Raw genomic sequence first — 27,344 nt, forward strand, 5'->3', positions numbered from 1 at the left:
CTCTACAGAAACCTTGAATGAAAAACTCAGTGTGTTTTTGGCTCAAAGAGATGGTTATCATTTTAGAGATTTCACATTGATGAAAAAATTCACACAGTGCATGGAAGCGGAAGTACTTGGGAATGATCCACACGGGGATTGGAGCTGGGAGCTTGCAACTGCTTGAGTGTGCAGAGGAAAAACAGCAGCCCTGTTTCCTCTTTGGAAAAAACAAACCACTGGTGACCTTTGAAAGCTTGGCCTTTGGCCAAGCAGTGGGGTATGTCAGGAGGAGCTGAGCTCAGGGGATGGTGGTAGGCTGTCCTGCCTGTCATGGCCAGGAGAGTGTGGGCCTGAGGCAGGGCCTTTTGGTGTGAACCAAGCTCCTCTGTGGTCAGCCCCAGTGGATTCGCCAGGGATGTGGCATCCAGAGGGAAGGGATGGGGCATCCAGAGGGACCTGGGCAGGCAGGACAGGAGGAGTTAGCTCATGTGAACCTGATGCAGTGCAACCAGGCCAGGTGCAAGATCCTGTATCTGGGTCGGGGCAGCACCAGCACAGGTTCTGAAAACATGTTGCTGAGCACTCCGGCATGGAAAGTGCCTTCCCCTCCCTGTTCCTGGCCCTGGGTTTGTTTTTGCATCATGCACTGGACAGGCAGCTGGGGCTGGAGGCAGGAATCCTGCCACGCCGCAGGGTCTCACGCCGGCCGTGGGAACACAGCATGCTGCTGCTGCTAGGGATGGCCAGAGGGGAACAAACCAGCCAGCCTGGATGCAATCTGTGGAGTTGTCTGTGTTTGCCATTTCCTGTGTCAGTGCAGCCTTTCCCCTGACTCACAGCCTGACTCCTACTTCTAAAAGACAGGAGTGAAGGTACCGATGGGCACAGGGCTGGGGGGAGCAGAGGGCCAGGGCAGCCTCACTGCCTGCTGTGACTGCAGGGATGAGGCATGAGCCCATGTTCTGCCTGTGGAGGGTTCCTGCCACCAGGCAGCAGATCCATGAGTGGACAAGGAGCTGGAACCTGGCAGTGGATCTGTGCATGGACAGAGAGCTGAGGTCGGGCAGCAAATCCACGCGTGGCTAGGGAGCTGGGATCTGGCAGCAGATCCTTGAGTGGACAGGGAGCTGGGGTCTGGCAGTGGATCCATGAGTGGACAGGAGCTGGAACCTGGCAGTGGATCTGTGCATGGACAGGGAGCTGGGATCTGGCAGCGGATCCTTGAGTGGACAGGGAGCTGGGATCTGGCAGCAGATCCTTGAGTGGACAGGAGCTGGGATCTGGCAGCAGATCTATGAGTGGACAGGGAGCTGGGATCTGGCAGCAGATCTATGAGTGGACAGGGAGCTGGGATCTGGCAGCGGATCTATGAGTGGACAGGGAACTGGGATCTGGCAGCGGATCTATGAGTGGACAGGGAGCTGGGATCTGGCAGCGGATCTATGAGTGGACAGGGAGCTGGGATCTGGCAGCGGATCTATGAGTGGACAGGGAGCTGGGATCTGGCAGCGGATCTATGAGTGGACAGGGAGCTGGGATCTGGCAGCGGATCTATGAGTGGACAGGGAACTGGGATCTGGCAGCGGATCTATGAGTGGACAGGGAACTGGGATCTGGCAGCGGATCTATGAGTGGACAGGAGCTGGGATCTGGCAGCGGATCTATGAGTGGACAGGGAACTGGGATCTGGCAGCGGATCCTTGTGTGCAGGCAGTGGGGCAGAGATGGGCATGGCCCGAGCCTGTCCGACACCTCCCCATGCAGCCAGGGCATCCCAGCTGGTGGCTGCCCAGCCAGCATCCTCCATGCCCGTGCGCCCCCAGTGATACCTGCTGTCTCTCCCTCGGGTGGCGGTGGCAGAGCAGGGTGGCCAGCAGCCATGACAACGGAGACGGGCCCCGGGTCGGAGGTGAGGAATGCGCAGGAAGAGGCTCCGCAGCAGCAGCTGGAGGCGGCTGCCCACGGCCCCACCACGGCCCCCAACCCCGCCGGCCGGGACTGCGACGCCAGTGAGAAGCCCGGGGCACAGTCCGATGCCCGAAATACAGAGCCAGTGAGTGGGTGACAGCGGGTGCCGCGAGAGGCAACAGGGGGAGGTGCAGCAGAGGAGAGGATGTGCCACCACTCACTGCTGCCCATCACTGTGGCCTTGCTGTAGTGAGGGGACTGCAAGAGCCCAGTGAGGTGGGCACATCCCCTGTGCCCAAGGAAAACATCCCGGAGGGGAGCCCCCTCAGCCAGGGTGGTGGGTGGCTCTGTCAGCTGCCTGCACAGCTGCCCACACAGCTCCTTGCAGGCAGGAAGACAGAAGGAGCTGTGTGGCAGCTTGGAGTGCCAATGAGGCTGGGAATGGCAGTGCTGGTCGGGGCATGAGGAGGGAACGGGTGGTCCCATGTGCCCTGCTGAGCTGCCCTGGGCAGGTCTAGGAGCAGCAGCTGCACCTGCTATTGGCTGCAGAGCTGCCGAGGAGCTGAGCTGTTGGGCAGGGAGGTTTTGGGGGCTGAACTGACCCCAGATGTCCATTTTCCAGGGGCCTAGCTTGTGCTGGCGTGTGGGTTGGGAGAACTAGGCTTGACTGGGGACTCCCAAGAAGTCATCAGCCTCCCCACCACCAGCTGCCCTCCTTTGCCTGCTGTAGAGGGCTTTCCCCCCTCTCTGTCTCCATCCTGGCAGTGGTGCCAGATAAGCCTCTGTGTCTCCCTTTCCCAGGGCACAGACATGGAGGACAAGGACTACAGTGAGACGGATGGACTCTCTGACAAAACAACCCCCAGCAAGACCCAGAAGTCACCCCAGAAAACTACCAAGAAGATGAAGAGTGCCCTGTGCAGGGTGACCCTGCTCGATGCCTCTGAGTATGAGTGCGAGGTGGAGGTGAGTCCTGACTTTGAGGGGCTGTGCTGACATCAAGGAGAGGACACTCTCAGCCCAGGGACAGGCACCTGGCAGTGGCTGCAGTGAGGCACAGAGGGAACAGCCACCTGGCGGTGGCCACTTGGGCACTGGGAAGTACTTCAGGGCCACTTCAGCCACCATCAGCACGGGGACCTCTTGCTTCTAGAACAGGTGGGGGGCACCTGGGATTAACTCAGGAATTCAAGCTGGCGTTAGTGGAAGATTCTGTGGCCCTGCCACCAGGACAAGGCAGCAGGGAGCAGAGGGACTTCCTGGGAGCACCTGTTCCGATCTCCAGCACTCCCCACTGTCTCCGGCCTGCAGGCTGGGAAGGCAGTGCCGTTCCAACCTGCACCATGAGGGAGCGACAATTTTAGGGACTTAAAAATGAAAAGCTGAAGTTGTTCAGGAGCAGAAATCCGAGAATCTTTGCCAGGGAGATCTTTGCCCTTGCTCTGGCAAGGAGGCACAAGGGTGTTTGCTGGCAGCACCTTGGAGCTGGTGGCATGGGGAGGATCTGTATGCAGGTCCTGGCTGCTCCAGATCTCAGCTGCATGGGATTTATGAATGTAGGGAGTGTGACTGCCTGGCAGGAGAGAGCACCCCGAGGAAGCCAGTGGCAAGGTCTGGCCCCCTGCCCGTGGCACGGGCAGCAGGGCCTTTGATCTCTGTGTTCCAGGAGCCCTGGCTGTTGCTTTAGTGGTAAAATTGTTCACAAAGCTGTCAAAGGATGACTTTGCAGCAAGATGAAAGACTTCCCAAAGAAGGAAAGGTTCAGAGCACCCCAGGGAGCTCACAGGGCACAGGGGAGGCTCATGAGCCCCAGCAGGGTCATCCTTCCCTGTCTCTTTGCTGAGCAGTGGCCAACCAAACTGGGTTGCCAGGAGAATCCCAGGTCACAGGTGCTGGCAGAGCAGAGCGATGCCCCTCACCACATCTCCCAAGGATGGGGTCAACTTTGAGACAGCTGCTGCTCTCTAAAAACGGCATCTGGAACACAAGGGGGAGAGTTTGGGGTAGAAAGTCCAACGCTGCATTTCTTTTTTTCTGGCAGACCCCATTGGAATAGTTGTGCCTTGTTCCTATGTTTCAATTAAACCTTAATTTAGTAAAAATCAAATGAGTCAAACTGTTCAATGTGACAACCCAGTATGTGCCATGGGTGAACCTCTGCCTTTAAACCCAGGTCAGAAGGAGAGAGGAGACCCAGGAAGGGTGATGATGGCAACTTCTGAAAAAGCTTTGGAGGGCAGCAGGAGGCTGGGCTGTGCTGCTTGATGCCCTGGGCTGCCATCCTGGGAGCACTTGTTAGAGGTGCTTCCAGTAAATGGTTGCCTTGGAGAGGGGAGATGGGAGATGTAAGTTGCCAGACTGAAAATAGGAAAGATGCACACTTGAGAAGGGTTGTCTTTCCATGTCCATGAGTGAGCCTGTAACCTCGCTACCACCATTAACAAAGGGAAATTCAGGGGAATTCCCTTCCCATCCCTGGAAGTGTTCAACGTCAGGTTGGATGGGGCTTGGAGCAACCCTAGTCTAGTGAAAGGTGTCCCTGCCCGTGGCAGGCAGTAGAACTAGACAATCTTTAAGATCTCTTCCAACCCAAACCATTCTGGAATTCATTTATAACCAAGGGTGCCCTCTGTTGCTGCACATGGCCTGGGCTCTTGGTGGCTCTCATTTGTCATGCTCTGCTTGGGGATCCAGCCACTACTGCCACTAGCAGTCTGTCCCTGCAGCCCTGGGACCACATGGGTGTCCCCAAAGCAGTGCAAAGCCCAGGTGATCTTAGGGCTGCAGGGATGGGGCATCTCACTGCCAGGTGAGAGCACCTTTTGGGAATCACCTGCAGGGTCTCCCTTCAACCGTCAGCCTCTCCATGTCTCCAACAGAAACATGCCCGAGGCCAGGTCCTCTTTGACATGGTGTGCGAGCACCTCAACCTCCTGGAGAAGGACTACTTTGGCCTGACTTTCTGCGACTCAGACAGCCAGAAGGTGAGCACGGTATGGTCCCTCTGCAGCTGCCTCCTTCATGGTGGGGACCCTCCTGACCTGCTGTCTCCTTGTTACAGAACTGGTTGGACCCCTCCAAGGAGATCAAGAAGCAGATCCGCAGTAAGTGCCCAGGGAGAGCCCATCCTTCCCATGCCTGGAGTGTCCCATGATGCTTCAGGGTAGCTCTGCTGTGGCTGTCCTGCAGTGTGTCCTCTCCTCACCTGCCCTAGAGGGGACCTTTGGCAGCTGGCTTTGGGACAGGGATGCTTGTGCTCATCCAGTTTAAGTGTTACCCACCTCTCCTCTTATTCATGAGAGGCACTGGGGTGCACAGAACCCCATCTGTGCCATCAGAGAGTTGGCTGAGACCTGGTGCTTCTCTGGGCACCACTTGCCCTGAGCAGGGAGAACAGAGACAGAGGGAAAAAGTGGGGTCCTTGCTGGGACAGATCCTGAGGTACCTTTGCCCATGATGTTGCATTACTGGGGTGGCAGAAGGGCTATGGTCCAAGGTGTGATGTTCTGGGACACAGGAGGCTTTTACTGTGATACTGATGCTGTGACGATGATCAGGAGCCAAGGGCTCCTGAAGTTGTGATGCTTTCTCTTCCCAGCTGTTAGGGAAGGATTAACCAAGTCATTCCGGTGTCCTGAGGGCTGTGCTCCTGGCAGCTTCTGGAGTCCCCTGTCCCTGTCCTTTGCTGGGCTTAGGGCATACACAGATGCTCCTGTACCCTGTGTGCAACCTCATGGGTCCTGTCCTGCCTGCTCTCTTCCCTCCCTAGGTGGGCCCTGGAACTTTGCCTTCACTGTGAAGTTCTACCCTCCAGACCCTGCCCAGCTCACAGAGGACATCACAAGGTGGGGACCACACTCCTCCTTCATGGGGAGTCCCAGCCTGCTTTGGGGGGCACATGCCTCCTCTCAAGGAGCTCCAGCCTGCTCCAGGAAGCCCATGCCTCCTTCCCTGGAGCCCTAACCTGCTCAGGGGAGCACACACCTCCTTCCTGATGTGGGGGGCACAAGACTCCTTTCCAGGGAGCCCCAGCCTGTTCAGGAGGCACACACTCTCGCCCCACTCTCACTCTCTACCCCCTCCTGCAGATACTACCTGTGCCTGCAGCTCCGTGCAGATATCATCACAGGGCGCCTACCCTGCTCCTTCGTCACCCATGCCCTGCTGGGCTCCTATGCAGTCCAGGCTGAGCTGGGCGACCATGACACTGAGGAGCACGTGGGCAACTATGTCAGCGAGCTCCGCTTTGCCCCCAACCAGACCCGGGAGCTGGAGGAGCGCATCATGGAGCTGCACAAGACTTACCGGTGAGCCCCAAGAGGGGACAGCACTGGAGTGCTGGCCCTCACCTGGTGGAGCACCCTGCCACGTGTCCCACTCTCTGCCTTCCTGCAGGGGAATGACTCCCGGGGAAGCAGAGATCCACTTTCTGGAGAATGCCAAGAAGCTCTCCATGTATGGGGTAGACCTGCACCACGCCAAGGTACGGGGCCATGGGGCTGCCAGCGCCATCGCACCCTGCTCCTGCACACCCCTCCTGCCCAGCCCTTCCTCCAACAGTGAAGGCTCAGCGATGACATGTTCCTGGCATGGCCTGGGTGGCTCTGAGCGTCCCCATGTTGGGCCAGAGGAGCTCCACTGTCTTGGGGTTCAGGGCCCTCATAGTACCCAGCAGGAGGGAGCGTGGCACTGCTGGTCAGGCTGGTTCCTGCCATGGTACTGAAGTGTCCCCTCCTGTCCCCTTCACTCCTCCAGGACTCAGAGGGAATTGACATCATGCTGGGCGTCTGCGCCAATGGCCTCCTCATCTACAGGGACCGGCTGCGCATCAACCGCTTTGCCTGGCCCAAGATCCTCAAAATTTCTTACAAGAGGAGCAACTTCTACATCAAGATCCGCCCGGGTGAGGTGGGTGCCAGGTGCCTGTGCAGCCCTGGGGTGCAGCAGGGTGCCTGTCCTGCAGGACTGGGGCTGATTGTGGAGATGTTCTCACTTGGATCCAGTCTCTGTCCCAAGGGTCTCACATGAATGACCACACTGGCCAAGAGAGCACATCTCCTATAGCATGGATTTTCTTGTCCATGCTTTCATGACTTCAACAGCTGAGGGACCCCAGGATCCAATCCCTACCTGACAGACACTGTGATCCTGCTGGTGTAAGGAGTTTGCCCAGGAAGGGGGGTTGAGGGCCATTTATTATGTATCTTCCCAGAAAAAGACATTCATTTTCAGACTTTCATTTTTACTGTTTCATGTGCACTGGTGGGAGAATGCATTTCTACCCACATGTTCCCGTAGGCTGGAAGGACAGCACATCTAAAAGGGAGAGCAATACCCTCACACCAAAACAGTTATAAAAGCCTTTTGTTTCTTGGAGAAGTTTATCTTGCACTGAAAAGCCATTTACAGCTGAGGGAAGTGCTTAGGCCACCGGTGTGATCCCATTGCTCTGCTGAGTAGCACGGGTCTGCCCAGCACATCTTTGAAGAAGACTTTTGAGGTTTTTTTTCATGGTCATGGCTCATGCCAGGAGAGCCTGACGGCTTTGGCAAGGTCCTATCCCATCAAGTCTCCTAGGGCAGGATCTGCCTGTAACGGCCTATATCTGTCTCCCCAAGTATGAACAGTTTGAGAGCACCATTGGCTTCAAGCTGCCCAACCACCGCTCAGCCAAGCGACTCTGGAAGGTCTGCATAGAGCATCACACCTTCTTCAGGTGAGGACACCTTCTCAGACTTTCTCCAGGCTTCCCTTCTGGGAGGCAGACACACTTCTGCTTCTGCTGCAGTTGGGTATGTGTTGGGAACAGTTCTGGGGATCAGCTGGGGCTTGCTGATGCCCCTCCACCACTCTGACCCCTAGGCTGGTGTCCCCGGAGCCACCCCCCAAGGGCTTCCTGGTGATGGGCTCCAAGTTTCGGTATAGCGGGCGGACGCAGGCGCAGACACGACAGGCCAGTGCCCTCATCGACCGCCCAGCTCCGTTTTTCGAGCGCTCCTCCAGCAAACGGTACACCATGTCTCGCAGCCTTGATGGAGGTATGCCCCAAATTGGGGAGGGGGAGGGAGATTGGTCTGCTGGCGGGAGCAATGGGGTGCTGCTCGGCTTGGTTCTGCTTTGCCTCGTTGTGTTGAGCAGGGTCACAGCAGCATCAGGCTTCCTTCTGGGGGCTGTCCTCAGTCACTTCCCCATGGTAGAGGGTCTGTCCCCACCCCATGCAGTAGCTCAGACTGTGTTTGAGCAGGGGGATGTGGCAGGGCTTGGGGACATGTGCCCCCTGGCTCCCTGTGCCTTGGGATGCCTGGGACCATCCATCCCTGTTGCAGGGTGTTCAGGGCTCCTTGATTGCCAGGTATGAGCTGGCAGAGTTGGGGCAGGGGATGGGGGATGGGGTAGGAGTGGGTGTGGTGGGGCTGTGGTGACCTGGGCTGTCTCCCATGGGCAGAGTTCTCGCGTCCAGCCTCTGTCAGTGAGAACCATGATGCTGGGGCGGAGGGTGAGAAGCAGAATGAGGATGGTGAGTTTGACAGCAGGAGACGGTCTGAGACAGAGGACGAGGAGGTGACCACCCCGACAAAAATCAAGGAGCTGAAGGTACAGCTGAGGTGGGCAGAGGAGGGTGGGAGTGGAGGGTTAGGCAGGCAGGGGACTGGGCACAGGCAGCAGGGCTGGGCTGCAGGCAGGAAGGGTCACCTCAGGGCATGGTCACCTGCAGCTCTGTCTGTGTCAGCTGAGCTCCAGGCTGGTAGAACTCCTGGGATGTGGCTCTTGGCCCCACCAGTGGAAATGAGGGGGTCACAGGGCTTTGGTTAAACTGATTTCCCAGACCCTTCCAGGTGATCTCAAGACTCATCCCCATGCAGATCTGGACCTGGGACCAGTCCAGTTCTGAGACAGGGATGGGCATGGGGACAGGCCAAGAACATCGATGCCTACTCATGTCTGCCACTGCCCCTGCACAGCCCACCCACTCCCTGCCCTGTTCCTTGGGCTGTCCCAGCCCATTTCAGCCCCACTTCAAGGGGAGGGGGTGTCCCTATCAGCCAATCAACTTAATTGCAATGTTTGTGACAAATTCCTTCGTAACCTGCTGGTTACTTTTAACCCTCTCTTTGCTGCCAGCCGGAGCACGAAACAACCCCCAGGCACAAGCAGGAGGTATTCTCTCTCTGGAGTATCTTAATCCTCATTGGTGCATCATATTGTCCATCCTCCCCAAAACAACTCTGTGCGTCACCCTATTTACTGGAATACAAGATGCACCGGGCAGGGGGTTGGGTCATGGAGGAGCCCTATGAACAGACAGCTGGGGATCAGCCCAGCACACGTGGCATCTTCTATCCCATTAAGTAAGGTGGTCCTGATCATACCTGTGAGCAAGAGCCCTCCCAAGGGCAAGAAAGCCCTTGGCCCACTGGGATGACCTGGCTTCTGTTCGTATTACTGACCCTGCCATATCCTTGCCTTGTGTCTCTTGTGGAGCTGGTCCCATTGCTCCCACTGCCACCCTGACCCACGCTCTGCTCTTGCCTGACCCAAACTGCCTCATCACCCTCCAGGTCAGCAGCTCCACACTCATGCAGCCCCCCACTCCCCATGAGAGCTGGGCTGCGGCTCCCCGCAGCACTGCAGCTGCAATCCCACCCACATGGGGTAAAAGGGCTCTGAGCTGCCTGAGGGGCCAGCACTGGGACCCACCTGGTGTCTGCCCACCCTAAGAGCAGGCTGAGCAGAGAACAGGGAGGGTGAGCCCTCCCTTTACAAACAGCCATGCCCATGGTGGCCCCATCAGGAATGAGTCATCCTGGCCTAAAATCCACCGCTGTTCCCTGGGAGTTTCTCCTCCAGTTACAGTGGGATGTGGATCCTCACTGGAGCTGTCAATGGGAGCAAGTATGGCTATGTGATGGTGTTGGCCACGCTGGCAGCACACAGCCTCACGAACCTGCTTGGCAGCACAGGGCAGACCCTGCCAGCACAGTGGGCACCGGTCCCAGCTCCCCCTGCCCACATCATTGCTTCCCCCTTGCATGTGCATGTGCTGCACCCTGACCCGGCACACCCTAAGCCTAGAGGTGGGCACACCTGAGCTCTCCATGGCTCACACATGTGGGTCCAGGACAGGAGTTTTCCTGAGTTGTGCTGAGCCTTCAGGATCTAGAGTATTTGGTGGGGTTTTTCCTGAGACTATCGTGAGTCTCTGGTCTGTTGCTGAGGAGGTACTAGGGAGGTATTTAGGTGCCTCCTTTCAAACCTCAGAAGAGGTTTAAGTTGGGGTTGGAAGCAGAAGCCAGTGTTCCTGCTTGGAACTGGTTTGCCCACCTCTGTGGCAGGACAAGGGGGCCACCTCGGCACTTGGTCCCTCATTAAGTCCTGCTCTAATACCTGAACCCCACCTTGCACTTGAGCACTCTGAGCTGTCTTCTCTCCACAGTAGATCAGACCCACCCTACCCCAGTCTGGTCCATGGGGTTCCAGGCTTGGATCCATGCTGGACATTCCTGCCCAGGCCTTGACCTCCAGCTCTTTGGCAGAGCCCACTTTGGAGCAGCTCTGTTGGAAATGGTGGTTCCCTGCCCTGCTGGAACAGAGCCTGGGGCTCCCTTTGTGCCTGGCACTGGAGAGGAGCAGAGGAGGCTGCTGCTGTTTCCAACATGGCCCCGTTCCTTGGTGATCCCAAGGGAGACCCCACTCTCCCCTCCCAGAGGCTTAGTTTGTCCTCAGCCAGGAGGACCTGGAGTCCTGGTGATGCTGCCAGGACATGCCATGCCCGTCCCCTGCCTTATGTTTTCAGCTCTGTGCTGCCTTTCTGCTGTTTCCTGCAGTGAAAGAGCTGCTTCTCCTCCTGGTGAGACTTGCAGACCAAGGGTCTCCAACATGCTCTACATTTGGCTACTGAGACCCTAAATTCCAGCCCAGTGTGAAGCAAACCCTCCCAGTGCCCCTGCTTATCCCTTTGGCCTTGGCTGCTGCTTTAATCACTACTCCTTCCTCTCTCCTTGCCAAGTTTTTAGACAAGCCAGAGGATGTTTTGCTGAAGCATCAGGCCAGCATCAATGAGCTGAAGCGGACCCTGAAGGAGCCCAATAGCAAACTGATTCACAGGGACCGGGACAGGAGGCTGCCATCCTCACCAGCCTCTTCCTCACCCAAGCATGAGGACGAGACACCTAAGGGAACCCCTGAAAAGGCCAGCGAGGTTCGTTCTCCTGCTTCTCTTACAGAGGGGATCAGGATCTGGTGGGGAGGTGTCCCTCAGATCTGGGGCTCTACTCCTGTGCTGCCCCGAGGGAGCATTGTGGAAGTGATGTGCTGGGGGCATGGGGTGCAGGGACTGGGGTGACTCAGATTTGTGTTTTACACTGCTGGTGGGAATCCCCCTGTGTGCCTGGGTACTGCAGGGGTCTGAACAGCCTTTCCTCTGGAGGTGTTTTGGGAGTACCAGAGAGCTGGGCTGTAGCTCTGTTGGCCCATGAGGTGGTGTTTTCATCACACCTCACACCAGCAGCTTCCAGGGCAGTGCTGGTGCAGCTTTTTCCCAAGAGTGGCCCCAGCAGAGCAGGACCAGGCACCTGCACAGAGGTATCCTGTAGTGCTCTCAGCAGCAGGACCTGGGTGATGCAAGGAGGTGGAGGGTGAGTGGTGCCGTGCTGGCATTCCACATGCACATCTTCCCCTTTGGATGTTCTGCCTGCTGGATTTGCACGGGGATCATGGGGGTGAAACGAATGTGCTGGAATTGGGGTGCCACTGCTGCATGAGGGGCGTGGATGTGGCACAGTTGGGTGCTCTGTGGCCTGGGGTCCTGGTGGACTCGGTGCAGGCAGCGTGTGACAAGTGTCCCCACTGCCAGCATGGATGTCCTCTCCCTGTCAGGGACCCTTCCTACTTGCTCTTCTCTCTGTGGGGCAACGGAGCCAGCTCTATGCCCACAGCGGTGGTATGGTTTTGGGCAGGGTGTGTGCCACACATAGGGGCTGCTCTGCCCTGGCTGCCTGCCCCAGGAACAGCCTTGCCATGGGGCTGGGCTGTGGGGAGGGCATGGAACGCTCTGAGGGCCTGGGCTGGGGTCTCTCTGCAGGGGATTTGGGACATGCCCATGTGCCCGCTAGTGCTCAGCACTGACTGGAGACCCAGGGCTGCAGTGGGCTTGTGACTCCTCATCAAAGTGCTTGGCTGGGAAGAGAAAGAGGGAATTCACCCCATATGGCTTTGACCATCAAATATATCAAGTGCAGAGATGTGAATGGAGCATCTAAAGCTAGCACAGCTGTGACTTCTCTCCATCTATCTGTCCATCATTCCTTTGTTCCATGCATCTGCCCATCCATCCACACACCTACCCACCCTTTGTTCCTTCATTCCTTCTCAAATTCTCTCTTTCTCTCTCTCTTTCTTTGTCTCTGTCTCTCTCTCTCTCTCTCCCCCTGTGGGTGCTGGGGTTTCCGTGCTGGCACAGACGATGGAAGAGGACACCCTAGACGATTTTGCATCAGAGCATGGAGCTTCTCTAAGCATGGAGTCTTTCACACAGAAAAGCCTTGTCTCCTCTCCTGAGGTTGTCACTATCCTCTTCTCCCCCCACCCCTTGCTTTCACAGTCTGCCCCCATCACTGTAGGGGTCCCCAGCATGCCGAGGGGGTTTGTGCCCTCTAAGCAGAGTTGAAATTGTTTGCTGCCCCCCAGGGTGTGACCTCTCTCTGGTGACAGGCAGGACCCCTCACAGGACAAGGCTGTTGGTGAAACCTGCTCCCCTGACTGTTCCTGCTGGGCTGTGAGATGGGGCCCTGGAGAAGCCTCCCACTGCAGCCCTGCTGGGTGTGGGGCCATACTGGAGCCCAGTGCTGAGGGTCCCATTGCATAGGTGACCCAATGGCAGGGGTGCTCTCTTGGTGGCTGCTCCAGGTTCAGGCAGGCAGCCTCAAGCTGTCCTTAACAATCCCTTGTGCTTTCCTTCCACTTTGGCTGTAGTTAGAGTTCCCTGGGCCCAGACACCCTGAAAAAGGGGATCTCTGGAGGCATCAGCTGTATAGGACTCATGCATGTGCACAGCAGGGTCATGCTGCCATTGATGTCCTCATGTAGTGTCTGTGGGTGAGGAGCATGGGCTCTTGGCACTGCTTGTGTGCAGGTTTATCTCAGATGAGGGAATGTTTTCTTGGACAGCCAAGAGCGGTACCTTCAGTGAGCAAAAGCAAGTGGTGCTTGAGCCTTGGTTCTGGTACACTGCCCCCAGGGGCTGGCCCAGCAGTGCTGGGGAACACATCCTGCCTGAGCGTCCCAGGGCAGGGTAGAGGCAGTGTGGGGCAGGCACAAGGCTGAGCCCACTCTTGGTCCCTGTCATCTCCCATTGTCTGTGCAGAAGTTGCCAGCATGGGCAGGAGTTTGAACCTGGGCTGACTAGAGCAGTCCCCAGCAGACTAGATGAGTGTGAGGGAGGGCTTGGGCACAGCCTTGGGCTTCATTAAGGTTTCAGCACCTTCAGTGAAGCTTGGGCTCTGCAGCAGTGTCTCCTGGTCATTACTGCCATCCTCTGTGTGCCAGCATCTCAGAGCTGGAGGACAGAAACAGCAGAAGTGAGGGGCACACACATCCCTGGATTCAGAGCCTTGCCCTCTGCTCCTTGGAGACACTCAGGATGCCAGGTCTGCACCTGCAGGTGCCAGGGTGGCTTCACTGGTGATTTCTCTCCAGGTGTCAGTGGCTGAGACTCAGCAGTTATGTGGGAACTTGTCCTCTCCTGGCCTGTAGTCTCCATGACGAATTCATAGCCCCAAGAGGGGCACGGGGACAGCACATCTGCAGAGTTTGGAGCATTCGTGACAGACAGAAAGTCCTTCAGTGCCCATGGGATTCAGGCCTACTGAGGTTGGGTGGTCTGTCACCCCCAGCAATACATGTATTGACTCTTCCCTTCATCCCTCTGTCCCCACTGCTGCTGGAGGACTGGAATGCTGGGATGGAAGGGGCCGGAATGCTTTGGATGGTAAAGCAGCCCAGTGTCTTGTCTCAACATCTCAGATTCCCCTATTCTTGCCACAAGGCTTGTGCTTTCCTCTTGGGTGGACAGCAGAGACATTGAAGGATTTGAAGGGAGAAGCCTCCTGCATGCCCTGGGCTCTCCCTCGTTGGCAGGAGCAAAGGCTGTTTCTGCTCCCTGATACCACCTCTTTCCACTCTATCAGCTTGTTCTGTGATGCGTGAGCCACAGTGGGAATGGCTTTCCCAAATGCTCCTGTTCCTAGAGCAGATGAGTTGCAGGGAGAGAGGGCAGGGAAGTGTGAAAGTAAATTATTCCCTTGGAAGTCAGGATTCGTCTATGGACAGACACTTCCCAGCATCATCACTTGTGACCCTCATCTCTGCCTTGGCACACACCCTGTTCTGCCAGCCCACTGACCTCCAAAGCTCCACAAGTTCTCTGCTTTCCTGGAGGACATGCCCAAGTATCCAGATATTTGCTCCCAACATCTCCAGGAGTCCTCAGGCTCTGGCAACACAAGGGCTGCCACGAGCTCTGGAAGTGGTGCTGCGGCTGGAGCTGGCTTTGAACCCTTCAGAGCAGTGTTCAGTCACCTACTCCCTCATGCCACAGAGTAGCTGACTGTTCCCTTGGATTGGGCTGTGCTTATCCCAAGAATCTGAGGAGAAGGAAGCTGGTTTGGAAAGAAATCTGAAGCTTTGGGGTTTTCCTTACTGGTGAAAAGGTGGTGTCATGGATGAACACACTGTTCTAGTTTTCAGCAGAGCTTTGATCTACAACATCTATCTCAGGCCTTAACTCAGAGAAGGAGCCCAAAGAAATTCATCTTCTTTGCCCAGGGACAGTCCTCCTCCAAAGGACTCTGGTTTGCAGCTGGAGAATAGGGATGAGAGGGCTTTGCTGAAGAAATTAGTACGTGTGCCTGCAGCCTGTCCATCCTTGTCCTGGCTGAGAGAGGGTTCAGCAGTGGGACCACAAGGCAGCAGAAGGAGAGAAGCTGCTGTACCCTGATGCTGAGAAAAGGCAGAATGAACACTGCTAAGAGAAAATTTTCATCTGTTAGCAGAAAGGTATCTATTTGCTGTGCAGGGGAAGTGAAGCAGTTAATACTGCTGAAGGCTCACTTCCAGTTTTTGGTAGGAGTTCGGGGGAGTTTATACAGTGTTAGTATGGGGGTGACAACATTTTACATGCATATTCATAACAGGTGGAGTTTAGGCAGAGTTGGAGGTGGAGTTTTGCTAGAATCTTCTTTTAGGTGGCATATCTAGGGGTCATTCCGGTCTTCAGCCTCTCCTGGTGGTCTTCTTACTCATCTTGCTTGTTCTGAACTTTTCAGCTTTCTTTGTTCACTTGGCTCATGATGCTTGACATTGGGGAGTTCTTCTGATTCGTGTTCTCCTAAGTGAACATCTTATCAATCTATGACTACAAGCATGTTTAAAGTCCATTCTTGACATCGATCTTTAGGATAGAACAAGCTATTTGGTATTTACATTGTGCTGGGGGTACTTGGTAGGGCAAGGCACAGTTCTCGACATGGAATGTACACTCTGCAGCATCTCAGTTAACTCTTTAAAGTCAAATGCCTGTTTCAACCCTCAGGAAAGTGAGCAGTCTCATGCCTGAGACACCCATAAGCATCACGGCTGAATGGAAAGACATGCTGAGGGAGACTAACCTGGGCATCCCAGCAGCCCAGCAAGCTGCCCAGTTAGGGATGGTGCTGCTGTTGCAGGTGAAATCTGACTGTGAACATCCAAGGTGCAGCCTGGTGCTCCTGGTAGGCACCAACAGGCTCTGTTGTGATTTCCATGGAATAAGAAGAAACAAAAAGTGAGTTGGAGACTGGTGTGGAGGTTGAGTCCTGGAGAGCAAATGGTGCTTGAGAGCACACCAATATCTGAGATGCTTATGCTAGCAGTGCTGTTGGAGCTGTGGGGGACAAGTCTCCTGCAGACCTGGCTGCTCAGCAGGGCTGCCCAGCCATGGCAGGGTGCAGGGGCCATGGCAGAGTCCCTGGCAAGGATCCATCTGCCACCAGTGGAGGAAGGTGCCCTTCCTGCCCTGTGAGGGGCATAGCTGGCAGTGCACAGTGACAAGCCCATGCCTATCCTGGCACTGCGAGGAGCCAAGCACCTCCCTGCCCTCAGAGGGCTGGGTATTCTCTTGGGGGCCCTTGGGCTGTACCCCAGCACAGCCCTCTGTGTGCTTCCCTGCAGGCACTCAGGGATTTTCAGGGGCTGCCAGGCTCTTGGTAGAGCCCAGGACAGTGGAGCAGGCGGGGGAGCTGTTGCAGGATGCTGTGGGGCAAGGCCTGGGGCACTGTGTCGAGGGAGCTCTGCTTTCTTTGGCTCCTGGTAAAGAAGGCAGGAGCTGCAAATGGCATTTTGCTGCCAGGGACTTTCACCTATTTCCTCGTGGAAGCCTAGTAACTGGTTTTCCTCCTTTCTTTTCTGATGTTACCTTCTCTTACCTTCCCTCTGGCTCTGCTCCCCTCTGCCTCCATGTTTCCCCTCACAAAGTTTCCATATTGGGTGCAACTGCCCTAAACATTCTATCTGACCTGCCCTGCATGGAGCGTGGCTCATGTTTCCATGGATTTTTTTTCCTGATTTGAGCAGGGAGTGGGCAGCCATCCCTGGGACTGGAGTGCATCCTAGTGCCCCCAGGGGCCATCCTTGCCCCTGCTGCAGGCTCTAACAAGGCAGGTGTGCCTTGGACAGTGCCAGCCCCATGGTGAGTCCCCAGCATTGCCCCCATGTGTGCTTCCAGGGGCAGCTGCAGAGGCCACTGGTCTGCCTCATGGTGCACACATTCCACTGCCACTATCTTCTTGTGGTTTATTTTCTACCTGCTGTTCCAGAAATGGCTGGATTTTAGCAGTGTTTCATTCTTGCACTCCTGAAGCCTTTAACTGATCTCCAGCAGTAGTGACCTGGCATCCTCCTGCCAGCAGCACAGATGCATGGTGTGGTGTGTCACATACCTGTTGGGTCCATGTCCACCCTGAAAACCTCTGCTCAGTAACACCTTCTGAGATGTCCCCAATGGGCTGGAAAGGAGGGATGGACTTTGGGGGGAATCTGAGCTGCAGCATCTGGTAGAAAGGGGAAAAGGCCTTTCTGATGGCTACAGGTAGTTTCTTTCTTTGTTTCTCATGCCCTTGGCAGTCTGACAGTTTCTTAGGGCATGTAGATGAAGCTCAGAGTGTAGCTACCTGAAACACAGACCCTTGCTTCCCATGAAATCTCATCCCTGGGAATTGCTAGAGCCAACTGAAAACAGAGAGGTCCCAGCTGAGGGCAGCCAGCTGTGTTCCCCTGCCTCCGGAGAGATGCCCTGATGACGGTTAATGTGTCTGCTGGGAGCATTACTCTCACTCTGCACTGCCAGCAACACTGCAGGTATTACACGTGTCAGTGGGTTGCTGCCCAGAGCACAGCATTGTCCATGGAGAGGACAGTGGCTCATTCCCTCTATCAGCATCAGCTCCTTATTTTCAGTCCCCCTTTCCATCAGCAAGTTGTGAGGATCTTTGTACAGACCCTGCCTCAACTCTGTTATTGAGAATACTACTACTTCTAATAATAATAATAATTAGAATTATAATAATAATGATGTAGCCAGCGCTGTGTGACGCAGACCAGCTGTGCTACTTGTGTCAGTAGCAGTTGGGGATGGTGTGTCTGATGCATTTAACTCTTCTTGCTCCAATTGCAATGCAGGGCTCGGAGCACTGGGTATTTATAGAGAGAGAAGCCCCTAGGCTGGAAGCAGTAGCTCTGAGGAAAGCTCTGGGAGTCAAGAAGGAAGAAGCACATGCAGGTACCTCAGTGGTGAACAAGAGTGTGAGCCTGTCGAAGGTGGAGGTGGCAGTAGGTAAAGCCAAGGACATGGCAGGCCAGGAAGAGCCCTCAGCTGCAGCCCAGGATATACAGAAGAGAGCCAAAATGATCGCCAGTCCCGAGGATTTTGAGTCTGTCTGGGAGGATGAGATCTATGAGAAGGAAAGCAGAGGAGAGCCCAGCCTGCAGGCAGCACACTTCCCTGCTGAGAACATGGAGAAGGAGCCCCAGGGCAAAGGAGCAGCCAGTGGTGAGTCAGAGCTGCTCAAGGCCTGTCAACAGCCTGAAGAGAGGCAAAAGGCCAAGATTTTGGGGCCAGAGCCTCCCGAGGTAGAAGGCAAGGTGCTCTCCAGGGAGCATGCTTCTGCAGCCTCGAGGAAACAGGAGGCCAGAGTGCCAGGCACAGCCACAGAGCTCCTGAAAATCAAAGTGAAGGCTGGAGGTGACAGCTCAGAGACTTCAGCAACCCAGAGGATCATCTACTTAGGAGATCCAGAGGGAGAAGAGAAGGACAGTAAGACACAACTTGTCTTAGACACTGGTGGGTGGCTTGGCTTGGAGGAGGGACCAGAAGCCACAGTGAACATGTCCAGGGAGGGATCTGGGCATGCAACACCTACAGCAGAAGGGTTCCAACCCCTTTCTTCAGCAAGTCACCAACATAGGGCAGTGTCTGGAAAGTCTACTGGATCACTGGAGCAGCCTGAGGTGGGCTGTGTCAGGACTAGCCTGGTGGGAAGTACCTTCTCAGGATGGGAAGAAGAGCTGTCCCTGCAGCCAGAGAAAGCATCTGCTGGGGTGCCCACCTTTGCAGCACCCACGGGAAGTGAAGCCCTGTCATGTTCTGAAGAGGTGGGACCAGAGGATATGGAGCTGCAGAGCTCAGTGGGAGGCCTAAAGCCCCTGGCAGGGGATGGCCTTGGGGCTGAGGAGCACCGAGGGAGCCCAGCACAGTGCCCTGACACCTGCACAGCTGTGGAGGAGCTCTTGGGAAGGGTTGGAGCAGATGGTGACAAGGAGGAAAGTGCTAGAGTGGTTCTTCAGATGGAAGAGATAGAGACCAAGTCACCTCCATCAGCTGTGTCTTGGCAGGGCCACAGTCACACTGTGGGATTGGAGGGAGATAAACCGAGTGCTCCTGCCCCTCCATTCTTTCCCCAGCAATCCAGCCCTGTCCTTGTGGAGCCTGCACCAGGCACCGAGCCTGAAGGCACAGAGCTGTCCCAGAACACCAGCCCTGCAAAAGGGGTGGGCATGCCCAAGGGTGTGAGCCCCTCTGTGGAGGTGGTACTACCCAGGGAAACTGATCCTGAATCTGCAGAAGAAGCCCAAGCTATGGGATTTTCCTCATGGAAACCACACCAAGTGACCAGTCCTGTTGCAGCAGAACCACCCCAGAACACAGATACTGCAGCACAGTTGATCCAGGTTAGAGACACAGCCATGAGGGAAGTGGCCCAGGACATGGACCCTGCCACAGCACAAAGCAAAGTCTCTGCCACCAAAAAGCCACTGCAGGAAGAGAAACCCATGATAAAAGAGTTCTTCCAGGACTTGGGGCCCACATCAGGAAGGCTAACTGGAGATGAAGACTGTGGGATAGAACAACTGTCCCATGACAAAAGCCTTGGTGTGGAAGAGCTGCCCCCCAAAGCAGAAGAACCAGAAGAGCAGATGGAGGGCATCATGAGAGACCTGCTCCAAAAGGCTTCCATGGCTGGGGAGATGCTCCACATTGCTGATCCCAAAGCACAAGAGCCACAGTGGGACTCAGAGTTTAATGTGGGACAAGCTCTACAGGGCAGGGGTCCAACAGTAGTAGAAACTACCAGGGACAGTGACCTGGCTCCGGGGCAGCCACCACAGAATGAGTCTTCTCTTAAAGAAGCTGCTGATGTCCCACACTTCCAGTCCCCTGTAGCAGGATTGTGCAAAGAAAGTGAGACATTCCAGCTCTCTGCCTTGGTGGATGAGGGCAGGGGAGAGCTGGAAGTGAGCGGTGGGACACATCAAACAGAGCCTGAGTCGTTGGTGTGTGTGGCTGGGCAGGCAGAAGCTGTGTCCCAGGAGCACAAAGATGTCACTGCAGCCCCAGGAAGCTGGGAGGACAGCAAGAGCTACAGGAAAACCTCCGTGGCCTCCAAGATAAAGATGTTTGAGCAAAGTGAAGTGGAGCGAAGGGAGGCTGAGGAGGGACAAGCTCATGTGCCTGAAGCTGGGACATCAGCCAAAGCAAAAGGGAAGACAGGTCTGGCACAGGACATGCCTTCAAGCACCCACCTCACCTCACTGCCAGTGGTGGGACCTGTATCCAGTGAGGGCCCCTTAGCCCTTGGGCAAGGGGCTGGTTCAGGAGATACCTCCCAGCCTCACTCCCTCAAGGAAGATGTCTCTCTTGATCTGGAGCATGAAGAAGACAATGCTGACCTGGTCTCCTCTGATTCTGGCTGCGAGCTCACCCTGGCTGAGGCCGTGGTAACTCCAGTGAACTGTCCAGATGGGACGTTCATGCGCATGTTGTGTGGCTCTCTGACCATGTCCAGTGGCTCCTCACACATCCATTGACTGACAGCAGGCGCTTTGCATCCCTGTCCTTTCTGTCTGTGTGTGTGGTCAGGCTTACTGGCTGCATGCAGACCCGCTGCCCAGTCGGTTCATCAGCTTTTGTTTTGCGACCCCCCCCAACATTTTGGCTCCCTGGAGAATGCCGCTCTCTAAACCCAAGAGCAGGCACCCAAGCTTCATGTCCAGGAGCCGGACAGGGCAACGGTGGGTGGCTGAAGGAGCTGCAACTGTCACGAACTCGCACCCCTCGGCAGCGGCGTGCCCACGCTTCAAGCTTCACCCTTGCATTTCCTACGTTGATATCCCTTCTTGCTTAGCTCACCGGCCTCCCCACCCTTTCCTGTCTTCAGCAAGCTGGTGGCTGGGTGATGAAATAGCTTTCCTTGTTCTTGTGGGCGCTACATCAGCTCCTGCAGAGTTAATTTCCTTACAACTAACCCTTTTCTCTAATCCAGAGCAAATCTCAGGAACCAAGTGGGGAAGAAAAGGATTTATCTGACCCATCAGTAAAATCCAGCCTGAAAGAAGAAAATTTAAAGACTGCCGTGCCAGTGGTCTCCCAGGTCTCACTGCTGCTTTACTAAGTGCTTCTCCCCACAGTATGAGCATTCCCCTTGTGTAGCTGAGGGCTGTGCTGCCAGCTCTGCTCCCATTGTTCTGTATGTGTTGGTACAGACACACACATACACGTGTCTGCATTTTCCTCATGGGGCTCTTGGACACTCTGTTTCTCATACCTCTCAACCTCCCAGCAGTGCTCAGGGAAGGGTGTGCCAGCACAGCCTGGCCCATAGGGGAAATGGCTCTGGCTGCAAACACTTGTAACCAAGGTCAGGAGGTGGGTTTCTTCTGGGATCCGTGGGCTTAGAGCTATTCCTAAGGGAGAACTGGGTCTAGATGGGTCTAGATTTCCCATAGCTTCTTGGCAAAACATGGCAAGGGGATGCATACCATCTGATGGTGGAGTTGAGAGGTATGTTCATGTCTGGAGAAGAGCTGATGGAGGGAGGACATCCCTTGGCTCTGACCATACTGTCAGGTACACTGACCAGACAATCAAGTCACCCCTGAGACTCACCTGGGGCCTTTGGAGCAGGAGGTGGTGTCGGTGGGGCAGACTCACCCCAGGGCAGCTGGTGGTCAGCTTTGATGGGGCTGGTCCTCCCCCAGGGGTGATGCTCTGCAGGGCTGCATGGATGCTCAGTGGAACTGGCACGCTAAATTGCTTCTCCCTCACTGTGCCTGACTGATGGGTCCTTTTCTTTCAAACTCTTCTCTCTTTCTTCCCCTTGTTTGTTTTTTTGAGTCACTGACACACCATAGCCCCAGCATCTGAATGTCTCCTAACAGAGCCATTGTGTTGCATCCATCTGCTTTCACTGGTTCACTGATGTGCCTCCAAGCTGGCCAAGATGGTTTTTGGTGTGACCTACCCTTTTTGAGATGATTAATTACCAATAGACTTTTAGCACAATCAGGTTGAGTAGCCTTCTCTCCCCAACCCCCCCCACAAAGCTACGGTTGTCAGAAAGGTTTTGGTCTCCATGCTTGAGTTGTGTTTGACTCTACTCTGTGATGTTTGCTGCAGCCTTCCTCCTCCTCCTCCTCCTCCCCTGTCCCTGTCAGCACTGCCACGTGGTGCTCACAGGCTCCATCTCTCTCTGACATTATGTTTCATTCAGAGAGCGGGTGTGAGGGAGGGTGCTGAGGAGAGACCTAAACCGCCTCGGCACAGGGCCCCCGAGAGCGACACTGGCGATGACGAGCCTGACCAGGAGAAGGACTCAGTCTTCCTAAAGGACAACCACTTGGCCATTGAGCGCAAGTGCTCCAGCATCACGGTCAGCTCAACCTCCAGCCTGGAAGCAGAGGTGGACTTCACTGTGATCAGTGACTTCCACGGCACAGCCTTTGAGGACATCTCACGGAGCCTGCCTGAGCTGGACAAGGACAAGAGTGAAATGGAAGATGAAGGCCTGGTTTCCTTCCAGCACACTGATAAAATAGTTCCTGGACTGGAGGAGGATGTCAAAGGCAGGGAAAAGGCCTCCCAGCCCAGCCCAGATGTCTCCCAGCTAGAGGTACACAAGGACACCATTCACCAGGACTGTCCCAGTATCATCGTGCCTTTGTATTCCTTGTCCCAGTGCCCGGCATTGCCTCCCTAGAGTGCACTCCCAGCTGGTTTGGAGGAGCATGCTGTCTTCCAGACCGCTCCAGTCCGGTCCCCCGATGCACGCTGTGTCTGTGTTGCATGGCTCTGTTGTGTGCTTTGTTCATCTGCTAACCAGAAGTCACTGTCACCTCTTGGTCCCCTGTGTTTTGGCTGCCCCATCCCTCACCCCACAACAGCATGTTGCACCAATGAGAAAGGCATGTGGCACTAACCATCGGCACTGGCCTCGTGTCTTGCATGAATTCAATGACCAGTTTGTGCAGTGAAGAGCCATGTGCTGCCCACTAACCTCTCTGGTCCTGCCAGGGCTGGGAGGGATTTACCAAGTGCCTTGTGGGAGTTGCTCCAGAGTTTGTGGAGAGTCACTCCTGTGCTGGGAGGGATCATGATAGGGCTAACAAAAATGCATGTGTATGTGTTTGGGAGATGAGTGTGCACATGGGGAGAGGGTGGTAGAGCCCCACTTCAGTGGAATGTGGCTTTAGCTCTGTGCTGGGCCAGGGCCACCTCCTGTGTGGCAAGCCCGGGGCAGCCTCCAGCCCTGGCAGGTAAGTCCCCAGTGCTGCCCAGAGCTGCTGGGGTGAGTCCAGACATGGAGCCAGGAAAAAGCTGCAGAATTAGAGGGAGTTTTCTCTGAGAAGCCTGGAAACCTTGTGTGGAGCATCTGACACCATGGCCATGGGTGACCTGCTCCACATGGCCCATGTGGGCAGGGGGCTGCTGGCTTGGGAATGCTGAGCACTGGCTTAGCATCCACTGTGCAGGAGCCCTTGGTAGCTTCAGTTTCCTGTAGTGGGGAAGTTCTGGAAGCCTGTCTCCATTCCCCTGATGCTCTGACACCCCAGGTGTAACCAGAGCCTCCCAGAGCTGGTGCAGACCATAAACCAGCTGTGGGATATGGGTGAAACTGATTTGGTAGGTGTCACCTACCTTTTGAAGACCAGTTTGAACTAACCAATGGTGTCTCTATAAATCTATCCAAAAGATCCCAGAAAACCCCAGGGACAGAGCATCAGGACTCATTTGCAGTGTATGGGTCAGGGCACTATGGATGGTGGCCATCTGCCCAGGGTAGCAGCCTGGCCCCTGCTCTTTGCCCAGGTAGGGCTCACTGTAACACTTGCAGGACATCAGATGTGTGTGACAAGGTTGTTCTGCTGGGAGGGCTGGTGCACAAGGAGCATAGAATCAGAATGGCCTGGGTTGGAAGGGACCTTAGAGATCATCTTGTTCCAACCCCCTGCCATGGGCAGGGCACTCAAAGCTTTTAGCATCGTGCCCCAGGGCTTGACTTCCTCTATTTCTCCTGCAGCCATCAACCCCAAAAACAGATGCTGTGATGGTCAGCCTAGGGCTGGACGTGAAGAAGCCTGAAGCAGATGGCTCTACACCCCACCGGGTTAGCACCACAGACACAGCCCAGGTGACATGGTGGCTCTATGTGACTGTAGCCTTGCTCCCTAATGCCAAACCTCAGGCAGCTGGAAGGGATGGGAGGCTAAATAGGACAGTTGGGGTCTCTGCTCACCCTCAGCTTGCTGAAGTCCCCAGAGAACAAACCAAAGCCCACCCGGAGATATTTGTGTCTCTGGCCCTCTCTGCCATGCTGCTGGGCAGTGCTGACACACACAAACATCTCAAGAGGGTGACAGCCACCAGCTGCACTGCACACGTCTTTGGCCTCATGGCCCTCCCTGGCATCCTCTGGCAACAAGGGACTGCCACACTGTCCCTGTGAGTGTCACCCACTCCATGGCACCTCCAGCCTCACCTGGTTTCCTTTGCCCCAACAGGTGGATGGAGGCACCCCGGGCAGCAGGGACACCCCAGGCAGCAGGGACACCACTGCCACTGCCCAGGCTGGCACCACAGAGACGGCACTGGTGACCTCAGTAAGCGGAACTGGCCCCTTGAGGGGCAGAGGAGCCGCTGTCCCCGGTGGTCCCTGTGCTCCAGCAGGGGCAACTGGAGCCAGCTGTGCTAGGGAGGACCCTGCCTCACCAGGGATGTCTGCGCAGGGTGACCTGCCATGTTTGGCCCCATGTTGTGTCTGAGCCAACATGCCCATCTGCTCTTTTTTCAGGATCACAGCACCAAGGCTGGGAAAGGGGCCACTCCCACCACAGACCTTCGCTCCCTTTCACCGGTGAGGGGGGAATGTGGTGCCTTTAGCCAGGCCAAGACTTGGGGGAGAGGTGGGGAAAGGAAGGCCACCTTGTGGGGCTAGGAGTGTGTGGGATTGGTCCTACAGGACCTCTCCCATGCTCCCAGCACTGGCGGCCTTGGCTGATATGTTGATACTTGGAAAAGCAGAAGGATGTTCAAAAGGATGGGGAGCAAGATGGCAGGTAATTTGGCCTGTGACCTTTTTCCTATGCCAGATACACACCTTGAGTCTGAGAAGGATAATACCCCAAAAATACCCCAGTCCCTGCTGCAGTGGACTGAGATACTTTTAGCCCTGGATGTCCTGGGCGGCTACCCAAGGACAGCCACAGTCTTCTGACTCCCAGTGGAAGTGATGGCCACCAACACCCTGCCCAGCAGCTGGTCTTTGGAAAGGGAGTTCCTGCTCTATCACCTTGTTTCAGTGGAGTCCAGGCTGGCCAAACACTATATGCTTGCCCCAGTTTCATCCCTCTGTGCTGCAGGGAGAACCATAGCCAGCACTTGGGCTAGGTCACCAGCACAGCATTCCCAGCCTTCCCAACCTTCCCAGCCCTCACCACATACAGCAGGATGAACAGAGCTAGAGGCAGCCTGATAACTCTGCACTGGGGTGGCCCTGAGGGTGAGTGGGGAAGAACAAAAAATGGCCATGGGACCCTCTCTCCACTGCAGAGGCCCTTTTCAGGAGCTCTGGGCCTGGCGTACCTGCGGAAACCTCTCCCTATCCCCCCACAACCCCTTGTTCCAGTTGGAAGCACAGTGCAGTGCCTTTTACCCTTGCCACTCTTGCCATCCCAATGGGAAGGTTCCAGGTCTTCAGAAGCCAGCACTGGGGGCTCCCCTGTGACAGCCCCCTGATCCCACTGCTCTGTGTTCCACAGATCTCCAGTGGCTCTGCTGGGAAGGAGGTGCTCACCAGCATATTCAGTGCCACTGCGGAAACCCTCTCCACTTCCACCACCACCCACGTTACCAAGGTGAGAGCAGCTCCAGAGGGGGCAGCCACAGGAGCCTGAAAGTCACTGGAATTAGAGGATGGGTGAACTTATATTGTGAGTGGTACAGCAGACAGTACCCCTCTCCTCCTTACAAGCCAAAAAGTGTGTACTGTTCCATGGGAGTGGCGAGCCTGCACAGTGCTCTGCTCAGAGTGCCCCATGCCCAGCTCACCCCGTGTGCTGCCTGTCCCATCCAGCCAGGTGTGACCACAGGGGACAGCAGGCAAGGACAGCCAGGTGTCAGGTATGCAAACAGCACAGTGCAGACCAGGGGGAGTGATGGTGGGAAATGAAGGAGACAAGGCTGCAGCAGAGGATCTCGCCCATGGCCATTTCATCCCCAAATTAAGTACACACTCTTCTCCTAGGTAATAATCATAGAATCATAGAATATGCTGGGTGGGAAGGGTCCACAAGGATCACTCAAGTCCAACTTCTGGCCCTGCACAGGACACCCCAACAATTCTGCCATGTGCCTGAGACAATTGTCCCAATGCTTCTTGAACTCAGGCTTGGAGCTGTGACCACTGCCCTGAGGAGCCTGCTCAGTGCCTCTGGGTGAAAAACTTTTTCCTAATATCCAACCCAGACCTCTCTGACATAGCCCAACAGGTCCTGTCACTGGTCACAGAGAGAAGAGATCGGTATCTGCCCCTCCACTGCTCCTTGTGAGGATGTTGAAAACCTCAGTGAGGTCTGACCTCAGTCTCCTCCAGGCTGAACAAACCAAGTGCCCTCAGCTGCTCCTCACATGCTTCCCCTCAAGGCCCTTCACCATCCTCGTGGCCCTCCTTTGGATGCTCTCTAATGGCTTAATGTTTTTTTTATATTGTTGTGCCCTAAATGCCCCAGTATTGCAGGTGAGGCCACCCCAATGCAGAGCAGAGTGAGACAATCCCCTCCCTTAGCTGGCTGGCAATGCTTTGCCTGATGTCCTCCTAGCTGCCAGGGCATTGCTGGCTCATATTCAACAAGTGACAGGACAAGAGGAAATGGCCTCAAGTTATGCCAGTGGTGGTTTAGATTGTATATTATGGCAAACTTCTTCACTGAAAGGTGGTCAGGCACTTTATAGGCTGCCCAGGGCAGTAATGAAGTCACCATCCCTAGAGGAATTTAAAAGATGTGTAGCTGTGGCACTTGGGAACATGGGTTAGTGATGACCTTGGCAGTGCTGGGGTGATGGTTGGACCTGATGATCTTCGAGGTCTTTGCCAACCTAAATGATTCTATGATTCTGTAAATGACAGCAGAATCTCAGTGAGGGACCTGAGCAGAAGGAGGGGTGCTTGGTACCTGCCACCCAACGCTTTTCCTTCCCCTCACTTGTGGCCAGCTCTGTCTCACTAGTTGGCGCCATGCACTGAGTCAAGGATAGTGGGAGATCTGTTGAATTATGGGGTCAGTTCCCAAGGTGATGCTGGTGTTGTCCCTCCTCACATGGGCAGAGCTACACCTGCTGATGAGACAGCTGGGGTGAGTGCTTTCTTTCTCCTTGTGCAGACTGTGAAAGGGGGGTTTTCTGAGACCCGGATAGAGAAGCGCATCATTATCACAGGAGATGAAGATGTGGACCAGGACCAGGTAGGAGCAGGATGTCCTGGCTTTGCCCAGCTCTGGCTGTCCCCAGATGCAGCACTGCATAGTTCTACTTCTGGCTTGTACCTGTTTACTCCTTCTCTCCAAAAACTGACCCTGAGGCCTCAAACTTGTCC

At 55.5% G+C, this 27,344-nt stretch overlaps 1 protein-coding gene across 19 annotated transcripts in view; it reads left to right on the plus strand.

Annotated features, from left to right (window-relative positions):
- Positions 1-27,344, plus strand: part of EPB41L1 (erythrocyte membrane protein band 4.1 like 1) — a 67,793-nt gene that overhangs the window by 35,562 nt on the left and 4,887 nt on the right. For 4 of the 19 annotated variants that reach the window (XM_071573175.1, XM_071573174.1, XM_071573177.1 and 1 more), the window contains 22 exons: positions 1,843-2,035; positions 2,692-2,856; positions 4,770-4,874; positions 4,952-4,994; positions 5,660-5,735; positions 5,979-6,197; positions 6,286-6,373; positions 6,646-6,798; positions 7,509-7,606; positions 7,753-7,928; positions 8,336-8,484; positions 9,013-9,048; positions 10,898-11,089; positions 12,350-12,448; positions 17,602-20,196; positions 20,742-20,849; positions 21,969-22,367; positions 23,775-23,885; positions 24,256-24,354; positions 24,546-24,608; positions 25,513-25,608; positions 27,133-27,213. In XM_071573175.1, the coding sequence (XP_071429276.1) occupies positions 1,862-2,035; positions 2,692-2,856; positions 4,770-4,874; positions 4,952-4,994; positions 5,660-5,735; positions 5,979-6,197; positions 6,286-6,373; positions 6,646-6,798; positions 7,509-7,606; positions 7,753-7,928; positions 8,336-8,484; positions 9,013-9,048; positions 10,898-11,089; positions 12,350-12,448; positions 17,602-20,196; positions 20,742-20,849; positions 21,969-22,367; positions 23,775-23,885; positions 24,256-24,354; positions 24,546-24,608; positions 25,513-25,608; positions 27,133-27,213 (5,325 nt within the window). In that variant the 5' untranslated portion in view covers positions 1,843-1,861. The remainder of the gene's footprint in view (positions 1-1,842; positions 2,036-2,691; positions 2,857-4,769; positions 4,875-4,951; positions 4,995-5,659; positions 5,736-5,978; positions 6,198-6,285; positions 6,374-6,645; positions 6,799-7,508; positions 7,607-7,752; positions 7,929-8,335; positions 8,485-9,012; positions 9,049-10,897; positions 11,090-12,349; positions 12,449-17,601; positions 20,197-20,741; positions 20,850-21,968; positions 22,368-23,774; positions 23,886-24,255; positions 24,355-24,545; positions 24,609-25,512; positions 25,609-27,132; positions 27,214-27,344) is intronic. The other 15 variants (XM_071573176.1, XM_071573170.1, XM_071573172.1 and 12 more) reach the window with 14 other exon arrangements.

This window comes from Pithys albifrons, chromosome 18 (genome assembly GCF_047495875.1).
Source record: "Pithys albifrons albifrons isolate INPA30051 chromosome 18, PitAlb_v1, whole genome shotgun sequence".
Classification (NCBI taxonomy): Eukaryota; Metazoa; Chordata; class Aves; order Passeriformes; family Thamnophilidae; genus Pithys; species Pithys albifrons.